Source organism: Ranitomeya variabilis, chromosome 5, assembly GCF_051348905.1.
Source record: "Ranitomeya variabilis isolate aRanVar5 chromosome 5, aRanVar5.hap1, whole genome shotgun sequence".
Taxonomy (NCBI): domain Eukaryota; kingdom Metazoa; phylum Chordata; class Amphibia; order Anura; family Dendrobatidae; genus Ranitomeya; species Ranitomeya variabilis.
In genome coordinates, this window is record NC_135236.1 from 363399654 (window position 1) to 363415356 (window position 15703).

Consider the following 15703-nt stretch of genomic DNA (forward strand, 5'->3'; position numbering starts at 1 on the left):
GTCTGAGCAATGTTATTTCATGCTAAAGTGTTGGATGGGAGACAAATTCGACGTTGCAGGCTATGATAGCACGTTTAAGACACGTAAGTCACTCATGGTTGCATGAGCAGCAAGCAGTCACTTGTTGTCATGTTGAGAATGGCTCCAAGGACACTTTGGAGAAATGGCTATAACACTGGTTTCATAACCAATTAATAATGCCAAGCTGTTAGGGTACCTGGAATAAAGCCTAAAGGGGTCCAGCTACTGGGAGCAGCCTCTGTGGTCTAAACGTGCTACCATAACCCACATCATTTTGAGGAATGCACATAAAAGAAAAGCTATTTTTTTGTTAATTTGTTCAAAGGTATTTACACAATGCTTATTTTAATTTCTACGGACTTTGGTAAATTTTATGTCATTTATGACATTTATCTTTCATTATTTGTCTACTATTTCAGGCATGATTACAGCTATTGGTCTGTCTAATCTACAATTTGTTGATATGAATTCATCAAGAAATTTATTTGTATTAGGCTTTTCATTGTTTTTTGGATTAGTTCTCCCAAACTTTTTGGACTCAAATCCCAACTACATTAAAACAGGTAAGAAAAAAAATCCTTTAATAATAAGTAATAATGTTTTAAAAAATAATACTGTATAAGGTCCTATAAATTATTTAAAAACTGTTAGGCTTCAAAGAGTCACCAAAACTCAAAATAAACCGTTGATACATTCCTATAGGGGACATAGCTCCCGTAGAAATCATACTTGTGTAGATCTTATATATGTTGTTCTCCATAAAAATTGTTTTGTTGAATATGTAAATGAGGGATCTTTGGTCCAATACTCCAATACTTGGTCCAATTTGCTTTCAAGCACTACCTTAATTAAGTCCTCCACACAATTACACTGCAGGAGCGAAGGTTTCAGCATAGACACAATGTCAGACAGGAGAGGGGACACAGTATCAAGTGGGTGCTGTAGACAGGAGAGTGTTCTGAGCTCTCAGCTCCAAAGCAAGTGCTTCAATAAACATAACAGGAATTGCAAAGGATTGTATTTGAGGTGGTGGAATGGTGCATTCAGCCTTTGGTCATTCTAGGGGTGCACTTAATTTACATATCCAATCCAATGAGGTTGACCCCTCATTTCAATAGCCAATAAAACATAAATTATTTAAAACAGTTGTGGTAGAGCGCCTCACTCAACTGGACACAGAGGTATCTCTGGAACACTGCCTCTTTAAGAAACTGCTTGGCTTATTGTAGCAGCATAAACCAAGCTTAAAAGTGAACACCGCCCTCCAGGCAAAACAACAAGGCAAAGAAACCAAAGAAAGAAAACACAGTCCTTTTTCCTAGTGGGATCAGACCGCTAACACACAGCAATGCGCACGATTCAGTTAGGGCACACAACTCCCTGGAGTCCTATCTCTCCAGGAACCAATGAACACTGGAAGCTCTGGCAGTAAGCCATGTAAGCCCTGACCTTGTGATTCCTTCTTCATGTGACTGATCACATGATTCTGACATCACACAGGTCCTGGCAGTTTTTCAGGAGGAGATACGTGAACATTCTCCTTCCCTCTCTATGAATGTCCACTAAAACCAGCCCATTATATGATTTTGTACATACCGTCCCAACACGCAGTGCTGGAGGGAACTAATTTGGTTTCACATCACTGACGCAATCATTCACAGTGACACATATCTTCCCTCTATCACTACACCAGTGACTCTGTCACTCAATGTAAGTCAAATATTCACTACTAGTTTGATTTTTAAAGGGACAAAGTCCCCAATATAAAAGTTTAAATGGTTTAATTTGAGTTTTGGGTGATGAGTCTCCCTTTAAATGTCCAATGTAAGATTTTGGGCAAAAAAAATTGAGAACTGATACTCCTTACCTATCTGTGATTAGGTACTTGGGGCCCAATTCATCAATGTGTTTTAGGCCTGAATTCCTAAAATTGTTCAACTGTTTTAGAAACTTAAAGTTGCGCAAATACTTTGCAACTTTTGGTCCTTTACATCACTTTCAGCTATATCTGTAGAAAGTGCACATACCCAATTTATGATCATTTCCAGTAAGGCATAATTTCTGCAAAAAATGGACTCTGGTCCCTAAATAGAGTAATGTTTCTAGCATTGGCTCATGGCAGTTGAAGGATTCACTAAATTCATTCAGAGGCTTATGACTCTTAATGAATTTGTCTCATTTTACTGCAGATGACAGTTCATTAAGACTGATTTATCGGGCCCTTAGTAATTTACACGCAGTATTATTATGATTGGTATGTTTCAGAGCTACAGTATCGAAATATTTATCGACAAGTTCAAATGTAAAATCAGGTGCGGACATACCGCCGATGCAGCCGGTGCAACTGCACCAGGGAGCAAAGGTGGAGGGGGGCCATATGGCACAGTATTCAGCTGCTGTGGGGCCACTAAGTCAAGATTACAGGCGGCAGTGAGAGGGGCCCGGTGTCATGCAGCATAGGGCCCCCCTCACTCTATCTCTCATAATCATGTGACTACCCAGAGCCGGGGAGAGAACGGTGTGCAGAGTACAGGAGTTCAAAAAGGGGGGGGGGGTGTCAAGCAGGGAGAGATGCTGGCCAATGAACGTTCCCCACCAGACTGGCTGCGGTCTCTGTCCTCCTACATGGCGCATCTCAATGGTGAGTGCTCACCTGTAGTCAGGGGGCCCGAGCACAGCACACAGGGGACAACAGTGGAGGAAGAGCAGGACTTATGCTGTATCCTCTGCTCCCTACACTGTTCTATTCCCAGCAGGCTGCAGCATCTCCTCACAGAGAAGAGGTCAGGGGAGGAAGCTCACTGCATGGGACAGCGCGGCAGCACCAGGGGGCTAATATCAATCCTCTCTGCTGTGTACCCTGTTATGGACCTGGTGGTTAGGAGCACCCGGAATGACCTGATGGTTAAACTAGAAATCTGGGACAAGCTCTGGGGAGGTGGGAACTCTACTGACCGCAAACCCTAATCCTATCACACACACTTGAAATAGCCGTGGAGCGTTCCTAACTCTCCCTAGACGCCTCTTCACAGCTTAAGAGCTAACTACCTCTAAAGATAGAAATAGAAGCCTTACCTTGCCTCAGAGAAATTCTCCAAAGGAAAAAGCAGCCCCCCACAAATATTGACTGTGAGTTAAGAGGAAAGTTACAAACATAGGAACGAAACAGGTTTTAGCAAAGGAGGCCCAATCTTCTCTAAATAGTCAGAGGATAGGAAAGGGAGCTATGTGGTCTGTCATGGTTCCCAATGGCAAGGGAACGTCAGAGAACATAAATAACAGAACAGCTCTTGGGTGATGGAATCTCGAGCTGACCGTGAGCTAAACCTACCACACAACTAACAGTGGCCGGGTGGCGTACCTACGTATATCCCTAGACGCCTAGCGCCAGCCGGAGGACTAACTAACCCTAATAGAGGAAAAGACAGACCTGGCTTACCTCTAGGGAAATTCCCCCAAAAAGGAGACAGAAGCCCCCCACATATATTGACGGTGAGTTCAGAGGAAAAGACATACGCAGTATGAAGGTAGGTTCAGCAAAGCGAGGTCCGCTTACTAGATAGCAAGAAGATACAATAGGGAACTTCACGGTCAGCTGAAAACCCTATTAAAGTACCATCCCGAAATTACTTTAAGACTCATGTGTCAACTCATGACACCGGAGTGGCAATTTCGGCCCACAAGAGCTTCCAGCTACAGAAAAATAACATAACTGTGAACTGGAACAAAAATGCAAAACAAACTTAGGACTAAGAGTCCAACTTAGCTGATAGTAGTCTAGAAGCAGGAACATGCAACAGAAAGGCTCTGGTTACATTGATGGCCGGCACTAGAATAACTGAGCAGCAAGGCTAAATAGGATACACCCATATCCTGATGGAAACAGGTGAACAGAGAAAGTGAAGCACACAAGTCCAGTACCACCAGTGACCACCGGGGGAGCCCAAAAACCAAACTCACAACAGTACCCCCCCCTCAAGGAGGGGGCACCGAACCCTCACAAGAACCACCAGGGCGATCAGGACGAGCCCTATGAAAGGCACGGACCAAATCAGAGGCATGAACATCAGAGGCTGTCACCCAAGAATTATCCTCTTGACCGTAGCCCTTCCACTTGACCAGATACTGAAGTTTCCGTCTGGAAACACGGGAGTCCAAGATCTTCTCCACAACGTACTCCAATTCACCCTCAACCAACACCGGAGCGGGAGGCTCAACGGAAGGCACAACCGGTACCTCATACCTGCGCAATAATGACCGATGGAAGACATTATGGATAGAAAAAGATGCTGGGAGGTCCAATCGAAAGGACACGGGGTTAAGAATCTCCAAAATCTTATACGGGCCGATGAACCGAGGCTTAAACTTAGGAGAAGAAACCCTCATAGGGACAAAACGAGAAGACAACCACACCAAGTCCCCAACACGAAGACGAGGACCAACACGACGACGGCGGTTAGCAAAATGCCGAGTCTTCTCCTGGGACAACTCCAAATTGTCCACCACCTGTCCCCAAATCCGATGCAACCTATCCACCACAGTATCCACTCCAGGACAATCCGAAGACTCCACCTGACCGGAAGAAAAACGAGGATGAAACCCCGAATTGCAAAAGAAAGGAGAAACCAAAGTGGCAGAACTAGCCCGATTATTGAGGGCAAACTCCGCCAACGGCAAAAAGGCAACCCAGTCATCCTGATCAGCAGACACAAAACACCTCAAATAAGTCTCCAAGGTCTGATTAGTTCGCTCAGTCTGGCCATTAGTCTGAGGATGGAACGCAGACGAAAAAGACAAATCAATGCCCATCCTAGCACAGAACGCCCGCCAAAATCTAGACACGAACTGGGTCCCCCTGTCAGAAACGATATTCTCCGGAATACCATGCAAGCGAACCACATTTTGAAAAAACAGAGGAACCAACTCGGATGAGGAAGGCAACTTAGGCAAGGGCACCAAATGAACCATCTTTGAAAAACGGTCACACACCACCCAGATGACAGACATTTTCTGAGAAACAGGGAGATCAGAAATAAAATCCATAGAGATGTGAGTCCAAGGCCTCTTCGGAATAGGCAAAGATAACAACAATCCGCTAGCCCGAGAACAACAAGGTTTGGCCCGAGCACAAACATCACAAGACTGCACAAAAACTCGTACATCTCGAGACAGGGAAGGCCACCAGAAGGACCTAGCCACCAAATCCCTGGTACCAAAGATCCCGGGATGACCTGCCAACACAGAAGAATGAACCTCCGAGATGACTCTACTGGTCCAATCATCAGGAACAAACAGTCTACCAGGCGGGCAACGATCAGGTCTATCCGCCTGAAACTCCTGCAAAGCCCGTCGCAGGTCTGGGGAAACAGCAGATAATATCACCCCATCCTTAAGGATACCTGTAGGTTCAGAATCACCAGGGGAATCAGGCTCAAAACTCCTAGAAAGGGCATCCGCCTTCACATTTTTAGAACCTGGTAAGTATGAGACCACAAAATTAAACCGAGAGAAAAACAACGACCAGCGCGCCTGTCTAGGATTCAGGCGCCTGGCAGACTCAAGATAAATCAAATTCTTGTGATCGGTCAATACCACCACCTGATGTCTAGCCCCCTCAAGCCAATGACGCCACTCCTCAAAAGCCCACTTCATAGCCAAAAGCTCCCGATTACCAATATCATAATTTCGCTCGGCGGGCGAAAATTTTCGAGAAAAGAACGCACAAGGTCTCATCACGGAGCAGTCGGAACTTTTCTGCGACAAGACCGCCCCAGCTCCGATCTCGGAAGCATCGACCTCAACCTGAAAAGGAAGAGTAACATCAGGCTGACGCAACACAGGGGTGGAAGAAAAGCGGCGCTTAAGCTCCCGAAAGGCCTCCACAGCAGCAGGGGACCAATCAGCAACATCAGCACCCTTTTTGGTCAAATCAGTCAAAGGTTTAGCAACATCAGAAAAACCAGTTATAAATTGACGATAAAAATTAGCAAAGCCCAAAAATTTCTGAAGGCTCTTAAGAGAAGAAGGTTGCGTCCAATCACAAATAGCCCGAACCTTGACAGGATCCATCTCAATGGAAGAGGGGGAAAAAATGTACCCCAAAAAAGAAATCTTTTGAACCCCAAAAATACACTTAGAACCCTTCACATACAAGGAATTAGCCCGCAAAACCTGAAAAACCCTCCTGACCTGTTGGACATGAGAATCCCAGTCATCCGAAAAAATCAAAATATCATCCAGATACACGATCATAAATTTATCCAAATATTCACGGAAAATGTCATGCATAAAGGACTGAAAGACTGAAGGGGCATTTGAAAGACCAAAAGGCATTACTAAATACTCAAAATGGCCCTCGGGCGTATTAAATGCGGTTTTCCACTCATCCCCCTGCTTAATTCGCACCAAATTATACGCCCCATGGAGATCAATCTTAGAGAACCACTTAGCCCCTTTTATTCGAGCAAACAAATCAGTCAGCAGTGGCAGAGGATACTGATATTTGACTGTAATTTTATTCAAGAGTCGATAATCAATACACGACCTCAAAGAGCCATCTTTTTTAGATACAAAGAAAAAACCGGCTCCTAAGGGGGATGAAGAAGGACGAATATGTCCCTTTTCCAGGGACTCCTTAATATATTCTCGCATAGCTGCATGTTCAGGTACAGATAGATTAAATAAACGACCCTTTGGAAATTTACTGCCCGGAATCAGATCTATGGTACAATCGCAATCTCTGTGAGGTGGTAGTGAACCAAGCTTAGGCTCCTCAAAAACATCACGATAATCAGATAAAAATTCCGGAATCTCAGAGGGAATAGATGACGAAATGGAAACCAAAGGTACGTCCCCATGAGCCCCCTGACATCCCCAGCTTAACACAGACATTGCTTTCCAGTCAAGGACTGGGTTATGAGATTGTAACCATGGTAATCCGAGCACCAAAACGTCATGTAGATTGTACAACACAAGGAAGCGAATCATCTCCTGATGGTCTGGATTCATACGCATAGTCACTTGTGTCCAGTATTGTGGTTTATTACTAGCCAATGGTGTAGAGTCAATACCCTTCAGAGGTATAGGAACTTCCAGAGGCTCTAGATCAAACCCACAGCGCCTGGCAAAGGACCAATCCATTAGACTCAAAGCGGCGCCAGAGTCGACATAGGCATCCGCGGTAATTGACGATAATGAACAAATCAAGGTCACAGACAGAATAAACTTAGACTGTAAAGTGCCAATTGAAATAGACTTATCAACCTTTTTTGTACGTTTAGAGCATGCTGATATAACATGAGTTGAATCACCACAATAGAAGCACAACCCATTTTTTCGCCTAAAATTCTGCCGTTCGCTTCTGGACAGAATTCTATCACATTGCATATTTTCTGGAGCCTTCTCAGAAGACACCGCCAAATGGTGCACAGGTTTGCGCTCCCGCAAACGCCGATCAATCTGAATAGCCATTGTCATGGACTCATTCAGACCTGTAGGTGCAGGGAACCCCACCATAACATCTTTAATGGCATCAGAGAGACCCTCTCTGAAATTCGCCGCCAGGGCGCACTCATTCCACTGAGTAAGCACAGACCATTTACGAAATTTTTGGCAGTATATTTCAGCTTCATCTTGCCCTTGAGATAGGGCCATCAAGGCTTTTTCAGCCTGAATCTCTAAGTTAGGTTCCTCATAAAGCAACCCCAAAGCCAGAAAAAACGCATCCACATTGAGCAACGCAGGATCCCCGGGTGCCAATGCAAATGCCCAGTCTTGAGGGTCACCCCGCAGCAAGGAAATTACTATCCTAACCTGCTGTGCGGGATCTCCAGCGGAGCGAGATCTCAGGGAAAGAAATAATTTACAATTATTTTTGAAATTCAGGAAACGAGATCTATCCCCGGAGAAAAATTCTGGTATAGGAATTCTAGGTTCAGATATAGGAGCATGAATAACAAAATCCTGTAAATTTTGAACCTTCGTAGCAAGATTATTCAAACCTGTAGCCAAACTCTGAGGATCCATTTTAATCAGGTGAGATCAGAGCCATTCAAGGATTAGAAGGAGAGAGAGAGAGAAAGGCTGCAATTAGAGCAGAAATGCAACTAAGTCAACTATAGAGCAAGCTCAGAGGAAAAAAAAAAAAAAAAATCTGCAGACTTCTTTTTCTCTCCTTTCTTCTGCCAACAGTTTTAACACTGGGCCGGCCATACTGTCATGGTTCCCAATGGCAAGGGAACGTCAGAGAACATAAATAACAGAACAGCTCTTGGGTGATGGAATCTCGAGCTGACCGTGAGCTAAACCTACCACACAACTAACAGTGGCCGGGTGGCGTACCTACGTATATCCCTAGACGCCTAGCGCCAGCCGGAGGACTAACTAACCCTAATAGAGGAAAAGACAGACCTGGCTTACCTCTAGGGAAATTCCCCCAAAAAGGAGACAGAAGCCCCCCACATATATTGACGGTGAGTTCAGAGGAAAAGACATACGCAGTATGAAGGTAGGTTCAGCAAAGCGAGGTCCGCTTACTAGATAGCAAGAAGATACAATAGGGAACTTCACGGTCAGCTGAAAACCCTATTAAAGTACCATCCCGAAATTACTTTAAGACTCATGTGTCAACTCATGACACCGGAGTGGCAATTTCGGCCCACAAGAGCTTCCAGCTACAGAAAAATAACATAACTGTGAACTGGAACAAAAATGCAAAACAAACTTAGGACTAAGAGTCCAACTTAGCTGATAGTAGTCTAGAAGCAGGAACATGCAACAGAAAGGCTCTGGTTACATTGATGGCCGGCACTAGAATAACTGAGCAGCAAGGCTAAATAGGATACACCCATATCCTGATGGAAACAGGTGAACAGAGAAAGTGAAGCACACAAGTCCAGTACCACCAGTGACCACCGGGGGAGCCCAAAAACCAAACTCACAACAGCGGTCAGTACAAAAAACTACAAAAACCATGCAGAGTGTGCAAAAAGACCTCCACACCGACTCACGGTGTGGAGGTGCAACTCTGCACCCCCAGAGCTTCCAGCTAGCAAGGAAATATCATGATAGCAAGCTGGACTAGAACATAACATGTACAGAGAAATATTTTCAAAAAGCTATGATCAACAAATGAACTAGCAGGGACTTGACCTGTCTGCTCCAGCAGAAGCTATCAGAGAAATCCAAGAGAGATCTGAACCAGTACTCAGACATTGACAGCTGGCATGAAGTAACGATCTGAGTGGAGTTAAATAGGGAAGCCAGCAGAGCACTAAACGAGGGCAGCTGACAAAGCCAACCTCAAGGACCAGCAGTTTAACTCAAAGCCACCAGAGGGTGTCCAAGGACAGAACTCACCAAAGTACCATTCATGACCACGGGAGGGAGCCCGAGAACGGAATTCACAACAGTACCCATCCCCCATAGTGTATTTTGCTGCCTTCTCCAGCTGATCTGTGCACTATGAGGCCGACCTCCTCCACAGCTCTTCTGAACACTTGATGTCTTAGATAAACGTGTGTGTTTGCATTTGTACATGTGTGTGTATGTATGTATAGTATATGTGTGTATCTACTGTATGTACGTATGTTATAGAAGGAGATTGTTAAATACATAATCATGCAGAGATACCTATAAGCAAAAGTGCAAAAAGAAAACATAGGTGCCTCAATGCATGTATATCCAGACCATGATCAGGAAACAACTGCCAACCATATGGTACAAAACTAAAAAACTCGCAGTCAAAACTTCCCATAAAAGTATAACTTTATTAGTACAAAAATACACATAAAAAACACTGAAGACCAGGTTAATGGACAGTAGGGGAACCAAGACACACATAAAATAACGGTCCATATGCCCACAGGCTCAAAGCAGACTAGCAGCGACGACATCCGTATGATAAAATCACTCTAATGCATAGAGTATGGGGCCCATGTCAAATGATATAAAGAGTCAATACCCCAGAAAACACAATAATAGCGCAGCATTAGAAAATCGGTATAAACATGTATAACTACCTGATGCCGTACACAGCCAGACGCCGAGACCGCACCCGACGTACGTTTCGGAGCTCACCGCTCCTTCCTACATACTCACCTCTCTTGCTTGCAGCTCCTCAGCGTCCCGTCCTGGCGTCTCTCCGCACTGACTGATCAGGCAGAGGGCGGCGCGCACACCATATGCGTCATCGCGCCCTCTGACCTGCACAGTCAGTGCAGAGAGACGCTGGGAAGACAGAGCGGCGCCCGGCATGTGGAACGCGGACAGGTGACTATGTAATACTTACCTGCGCCCGGCGTCCCGCTCCTTCCCCCGGACAGCTGGTCTTCGGTGCCGCAGCCTCTTCCTCTGTCAGCGGTCACCGTTACCCCTGATTAGAGAAATGAATAGGCGGCTCCGCTCCTATGGGAGGTGGAGCAGCCTATTCATTTCTCTAATGAGCGGTCCCACGTGACCGCTGAACAGGGGAAGAGCTGCGGAACCTGGAGACTGTGGGACGGGCAGGGGGAGCGCCAGGAGCCCCGGAAGCAGGTAAGTATGCCTCGGTGCCCTCTCCCCCTCACCCGCCGACCGTGACTCGAGTATAAGCCGAGAGGAGCACTTTCAGCCCAAAAATTTGGGCTGAAAATCTCGGCTTATACTCGAGTATATTCGGTATTTAGTATCTCCGCATTTATAACGACCTGACCTATAAAACTGTCCCACGAGTTAACCCCTTTAGTGAACACCGTCAAAAAAAAAAAAAAACGAGGCAAAAAATAATGCTTTATCATCATACCGCCAAACAAAAAGTGTAAACACGCGATCAAAAAGACGGTTATAAATAAACATGGTACCACTGAAAACATCGTCTTCTCCCGCAAAAAACGAGCCACCATACAGCATCATCAGTGAACAATTAAAAAAGTTATAGTTCTCAGAATAAAGCGATGCAAAACAATTATTTTTTATATAGTTTTTATTGTATAAAAGCACCAAAACATTTTAAAAATTATATAAATGAGGTATCGCTTTAATCGTACTAAGCCAAAGAATAAAACTGCCTTATCAATTTTACCACAATTTTACCCCACCCAAAAGAAATTCATGAATTGCTGGTTTTTGTTCATTCTGCCTCCCAAAAATCGTAATAAAATGCGATCAAAAAAGTCATGTGCCTGAAAATGATACCAATAAAAATGTCAACTTGTCCAGCAAAAAACAAGACCTCACATGACTATGTGGGCCAAAATATGTAAAAATTAGCTCTCAAAATGTGGTGATGTAAAAAAAAAATGTTTTGCAATAAAAAGCATCTTTTAGCGTGTGACAGCTGCCAAACATAAAAGCCCGCTATAAATAGTAAATCAAACCCCCCTTTATCACCCCCTTAATTAGGAAAAAATAATACAATAAAATTATTTATTTCCATTTTTCCATTAGGGTTAAGGTTGGGGCTAAAGTTAGGGTTAGGGTTGGGGCTAAAATTAGGGTTGGGGCTAGAGTTGCAGTTACGGTTTGGATTATGTTTACGGTTGAGATTAGGCTTAGGGTTGGGGTTAGGATTGGGATTAGGGTTGAAGTGTGTCAGGGTTAGGGGTGTGGTTAGGGTTATGGTTAGGGTTGGGATTAGGGTTAGGGGAGTGTTGGGGTTAGGGTTGTGGTTAGGTTGGGATTAGGGTTAGGGGTGTGGTGAGGGTTGGGATTAGGGTTAGGGGTGTGGTGAGGGTTGGGATTAGGGTTAGGGGTGTGTTCGGGTTAGGGGTGTGGTTATCGTTAGGGTTTGGATTAGGGTTAGGGGTGTGTTTGGGATAGGGTTGGAGTTAGAATTGGGGGGTTTCCTCTATTTAGGCACATCAGGGGCTCTCCAAATGCGACATGGCATCTGATCTCAATTCCAGCCAATTCTGCGTTTAAAAAGTAAAATGGTGCCCGTTCCCTTCCGAGCTCTGCCGTGCACCCAAACAGTGGTTTACCCCGACATATGGGGTATCAGCATACTCAGGACAAATTGGACAACAACTTCTGTTATCCAATTAATCCTGTTACCCTTGGAAAAATACAAAATTGGGGGATAAAAAAATCATTTTTGTGGAAAAAAATGATTTTTTATTTTCACGCCTCTGCGTTCTAAACTTTAATGAAACACTTGGGGGTTCAAAGATCTCACAACATATCGAGATAAGTTCCTTGGGGGTCTAGTTTCCAATATGTGGTCACTTGTGGTGGGTTTCTACTGTTTAGGTACATCAGGGGCTCTGCAAACGCAATGTCACGCCCGCAGACCATTCCATCAAAGTCTGCTTTCCAAAACAGTGCTCCTTCCCTTCCGAGCTCTGCAATGCGCCCAAACGGTGGTTTCCCCCTACATATGGGGTATCAGCGTACTTAGGACAAATTGCACAACAACTTTTGACGTCCAATTTCTCCTGTTACCCTTGGGAAAATAAAAAATTGGGGGCAAAAAAATATTTTTGTGAAAAAAAATGATTTTTTTTATTTTTGCGGCTCTTCCTTATACATTTCTGTGAAGCACTTGGAAGTTCAAAGTGCTCACCACACATCTAGATAAGTTCCTTAGGGGGTCTACGTACCAAAATGGTGTCACTTTTGGGGGGTTTCCACTGTTTAGGCACATCAGGGGCTATCCAAACACGACATGATGTCGGATCTCATTTCCAGCCAATTTTGTATTGAAAAGTCAAACGGCACTCCTTCCCTTCCGAGCTCTGCTATGCCCCCAAACAGTGGTTTACACCAACATATGGGGTATCGGCATACTCAGGACATATTTTACAACAACTTTTGGGATCCAATTTCTTCTGTTACCTTTGGTAAAATAAAACAAATTGGATCTGAAGTAAATTTTTTGTGAAAAAAAGTTAATGTTCATTTTTTTTTTTAAACATCCAAAAAATTATTGTGAAGCACCTAAAGGGTTAATAAACTTCTTGAATGTGGTTTTGAGCACCTTGAGGGGTGCAGTTTTTAGAATGGTGTCACTTTTGGGTATTTTCAATCATATAGACCCCTCAAAGTGATTTCAAATGTGATGTGGTCCCTAAAAAAATGGAGTAAAAACAAGAATTCGCTGGTCAAGTTTTAACCCTTATAACTCCCTAACAAAAAAAATTTGGTTCCAAAACTGTGCTGTTGTAAAGTAGAAATGTCAGAAATGTTACTTAAGTATTTTGTGTGATATATCTGTGTGATTTAAGGGCATGAAAATTCAAAGTTGGAAAATTGTGAAATTTTCAACATTTTTGCCAAATTTCTGTTTTTTTCACAAAAAAAGCAAGTCATATCAAAGAAATTTTTTCCACTCACGTGAAATACAATATGTCACAAGAAAACAATGTCAGAATCACCGGGATCCATGGAAGCGTTTCAGAGTTATAACCTCATAAATGGACAGTGGTCAGAATTGTAAGAATTGACCTGGTCATTAACGTGCAAACAACCCTTGGGGGTTAAGGGGTTAAATATGAATGTCTGAGCAAAGGGTCTGAATACTTATGACCATGTGATATTTCAGGTTTTTCTATTAAATTTGCAAAAATGTCTACATTTCTGCTTATTTTTCAGTCAAGATGGAGTGAAGAGTGTACATTAATGTGAAAAAAAATTAACCTTTTTTTTAATTTACCAAATGGCTGCAATGAAACAGAGTGAAAAATGTAAAGGGTTACAGGATAATGATGTTGACACTTGGAGTATGGGATAATGATGCTGACACTCGGGTATCGGACAATGACACTGACATTTGGAGGTGTAATCTCATATGAAGCCCCTTCCAGTAATATCAGTGATGTGCAACACTGCATTAATAATGACTGATAGGATTAAAGGGAATTTGTCAATCTAGATAACATTATTAATCTGCAGGTTAATAGCATTGTAGCCACTGTAATGAAAGTGCAGCACCCATAGTCATGCATGCTTACAGTAGCCATGCAGGCTTTGTATCCTACTTGACCATCAGCCCCCTGGCCTTGAACTCCTGCTTAAATATTTCTTATCTATTTCAAATAATATTATCTCCAATTCTATCGACATCTCTACCTAATGTGACGTGGCAGCACAGTATGTTTCCATTGACAGATGACGGACCTAAGTGGGGACTTGCTTTTTTGTGGATTGAGTTGAAGCTTTTATTGGGAACATTATACATAAAATTTTGGATCACATTAATTGTCTGCTCTACGCTGAGCACTTAAATCGGGGTTTCAATCTAAATATCTGAATGTTGAGATTCAGATGAGACCCCCGACTCATGAGACTCCATCTAGCCTCTTTTCAGATGTCCTTCTTTTCGGAGACGCACAAAGCTGTGGTTCGACACTGCAGCCAGCGCCATCTTAGTGGAAACAATTTTTCTTTCCTTTAATAAAATGGTGCCATTTTGAGGAAGAAATTTGTTTTTTTCTCAACAAATTTATATCACTAAATAAAATGAATATATGGATATTATAGATCCGATCATGCTACAGCACAGGTGCTGGCAACTGCATGATGAATTATGAATGTAGTTTTTTAAAAAAAACAATAAGATATGCAGTATGTAAAATAGGAGGCAGGTCACTAAGGGAGCAGTGACCTGTAATAAGCTATAGGGATGAATATGTTAGCAGAGCACCACATAAAGACCCCCCCACATGCTGCCCCGGAGTGCCAGAATCTCATTAACTGAAAACTGAAAATAAAGATTAAACAAAAATCACAAGATGGATTTCATCAACCAAGGTATTATTTTAATCAGTATAATGGCGCCAACCTGACACTGTCTGTATGTCAGTCAGTACAATCCTGCTGACAGGTACACTTTAAGCTGAGTTCCCGGCGGCAATTGTACAGTGGGTCAGTGGGTCAGTAATGGTGTGGGGTGGCATTTCTTTGATAGCCATGACATAAGTGTTCGTCATATGTCAGGAACCCCTTCCCAATCATGACGTACAGTTACGTCAAATGTTGTGTAGGGGTTAATGAAATCTTGTTTGGGATTCTACCTTGAATCCAATATAAATCTGGAATTGTACCTAAACCCAATACAATCTGATATCAAACTAAAATCTGATTTGCTTAATGAAATATAAAATATATAGTAGAATGAACTTCAATGACTAGGACTGAACACATTCTGTAACACTTATGATTGGATTTTTACAGGTTTACCAGAGTTAGATCAGATACTGACTGTGCTGCTAACAACTGAAATGTTTGTTGGAGGATGCATAGCTTTTTTCCTGGACAATACCATACCAGGTAATGTATACTAGTAAAGTATGAAGTGTGAAACATTGACATGTTCATGAATTATACACTGCTACAAAAATTAAAGGGAACACTTAAACAACAGAATATGACCCAGGTAAATCAAACTTCTGTGAAATCAAACTGTCCACTTAGGAAGCAACACTGTTTGACAATCAATTTCACATGCTGTTGTGCAAATGGAATACACAACAGATGGAAATTATTGGCAATTATCAAGACACACTCAATAAAGGAGTGGTTCTGCAGGTGGGAACCACAGACCATATCTCAATACCAATTCTTTCTGGCTGATGTTTTGGTCACTTTTGAATGTTGGTTGTGCTTTCACACTCGTGGTAGCATGAGACGGACTGTACAACCCACACAAGTGGCTCAGGTAGTGCAATTCATCCAGGATGGCACATCAATGCGAGCTGTGGCAAGAGGG

At 43.1% G+C, this 15703-nt stretch overlaps 1 protein-coding gene across 1 annotated transcript in view; it reads left to right on the plus strand.

Moving 5' to 3' along the window:
* Positions 1 to 15703, plus strand: part of SLC23A1 (solute carrier family 23 member 1) — a 395963-nt gene that overhangs the window by 366625 nt on the left and 13635 nt on the right. Inside the window, exons 12-13 of the mRNA XM_077264915.1 lie at positions 441 to 584; positions 15169 to 15264. Of these exons, the coding sequence (XP_077121030.1) occupies positions 441 to 584; positions 15169 to 15264 (240 nt within the window). The remainder of the gene's footprint in view (positions 1 to 440; positions 585 to 15168; positions 15265 to 15703) is intronic.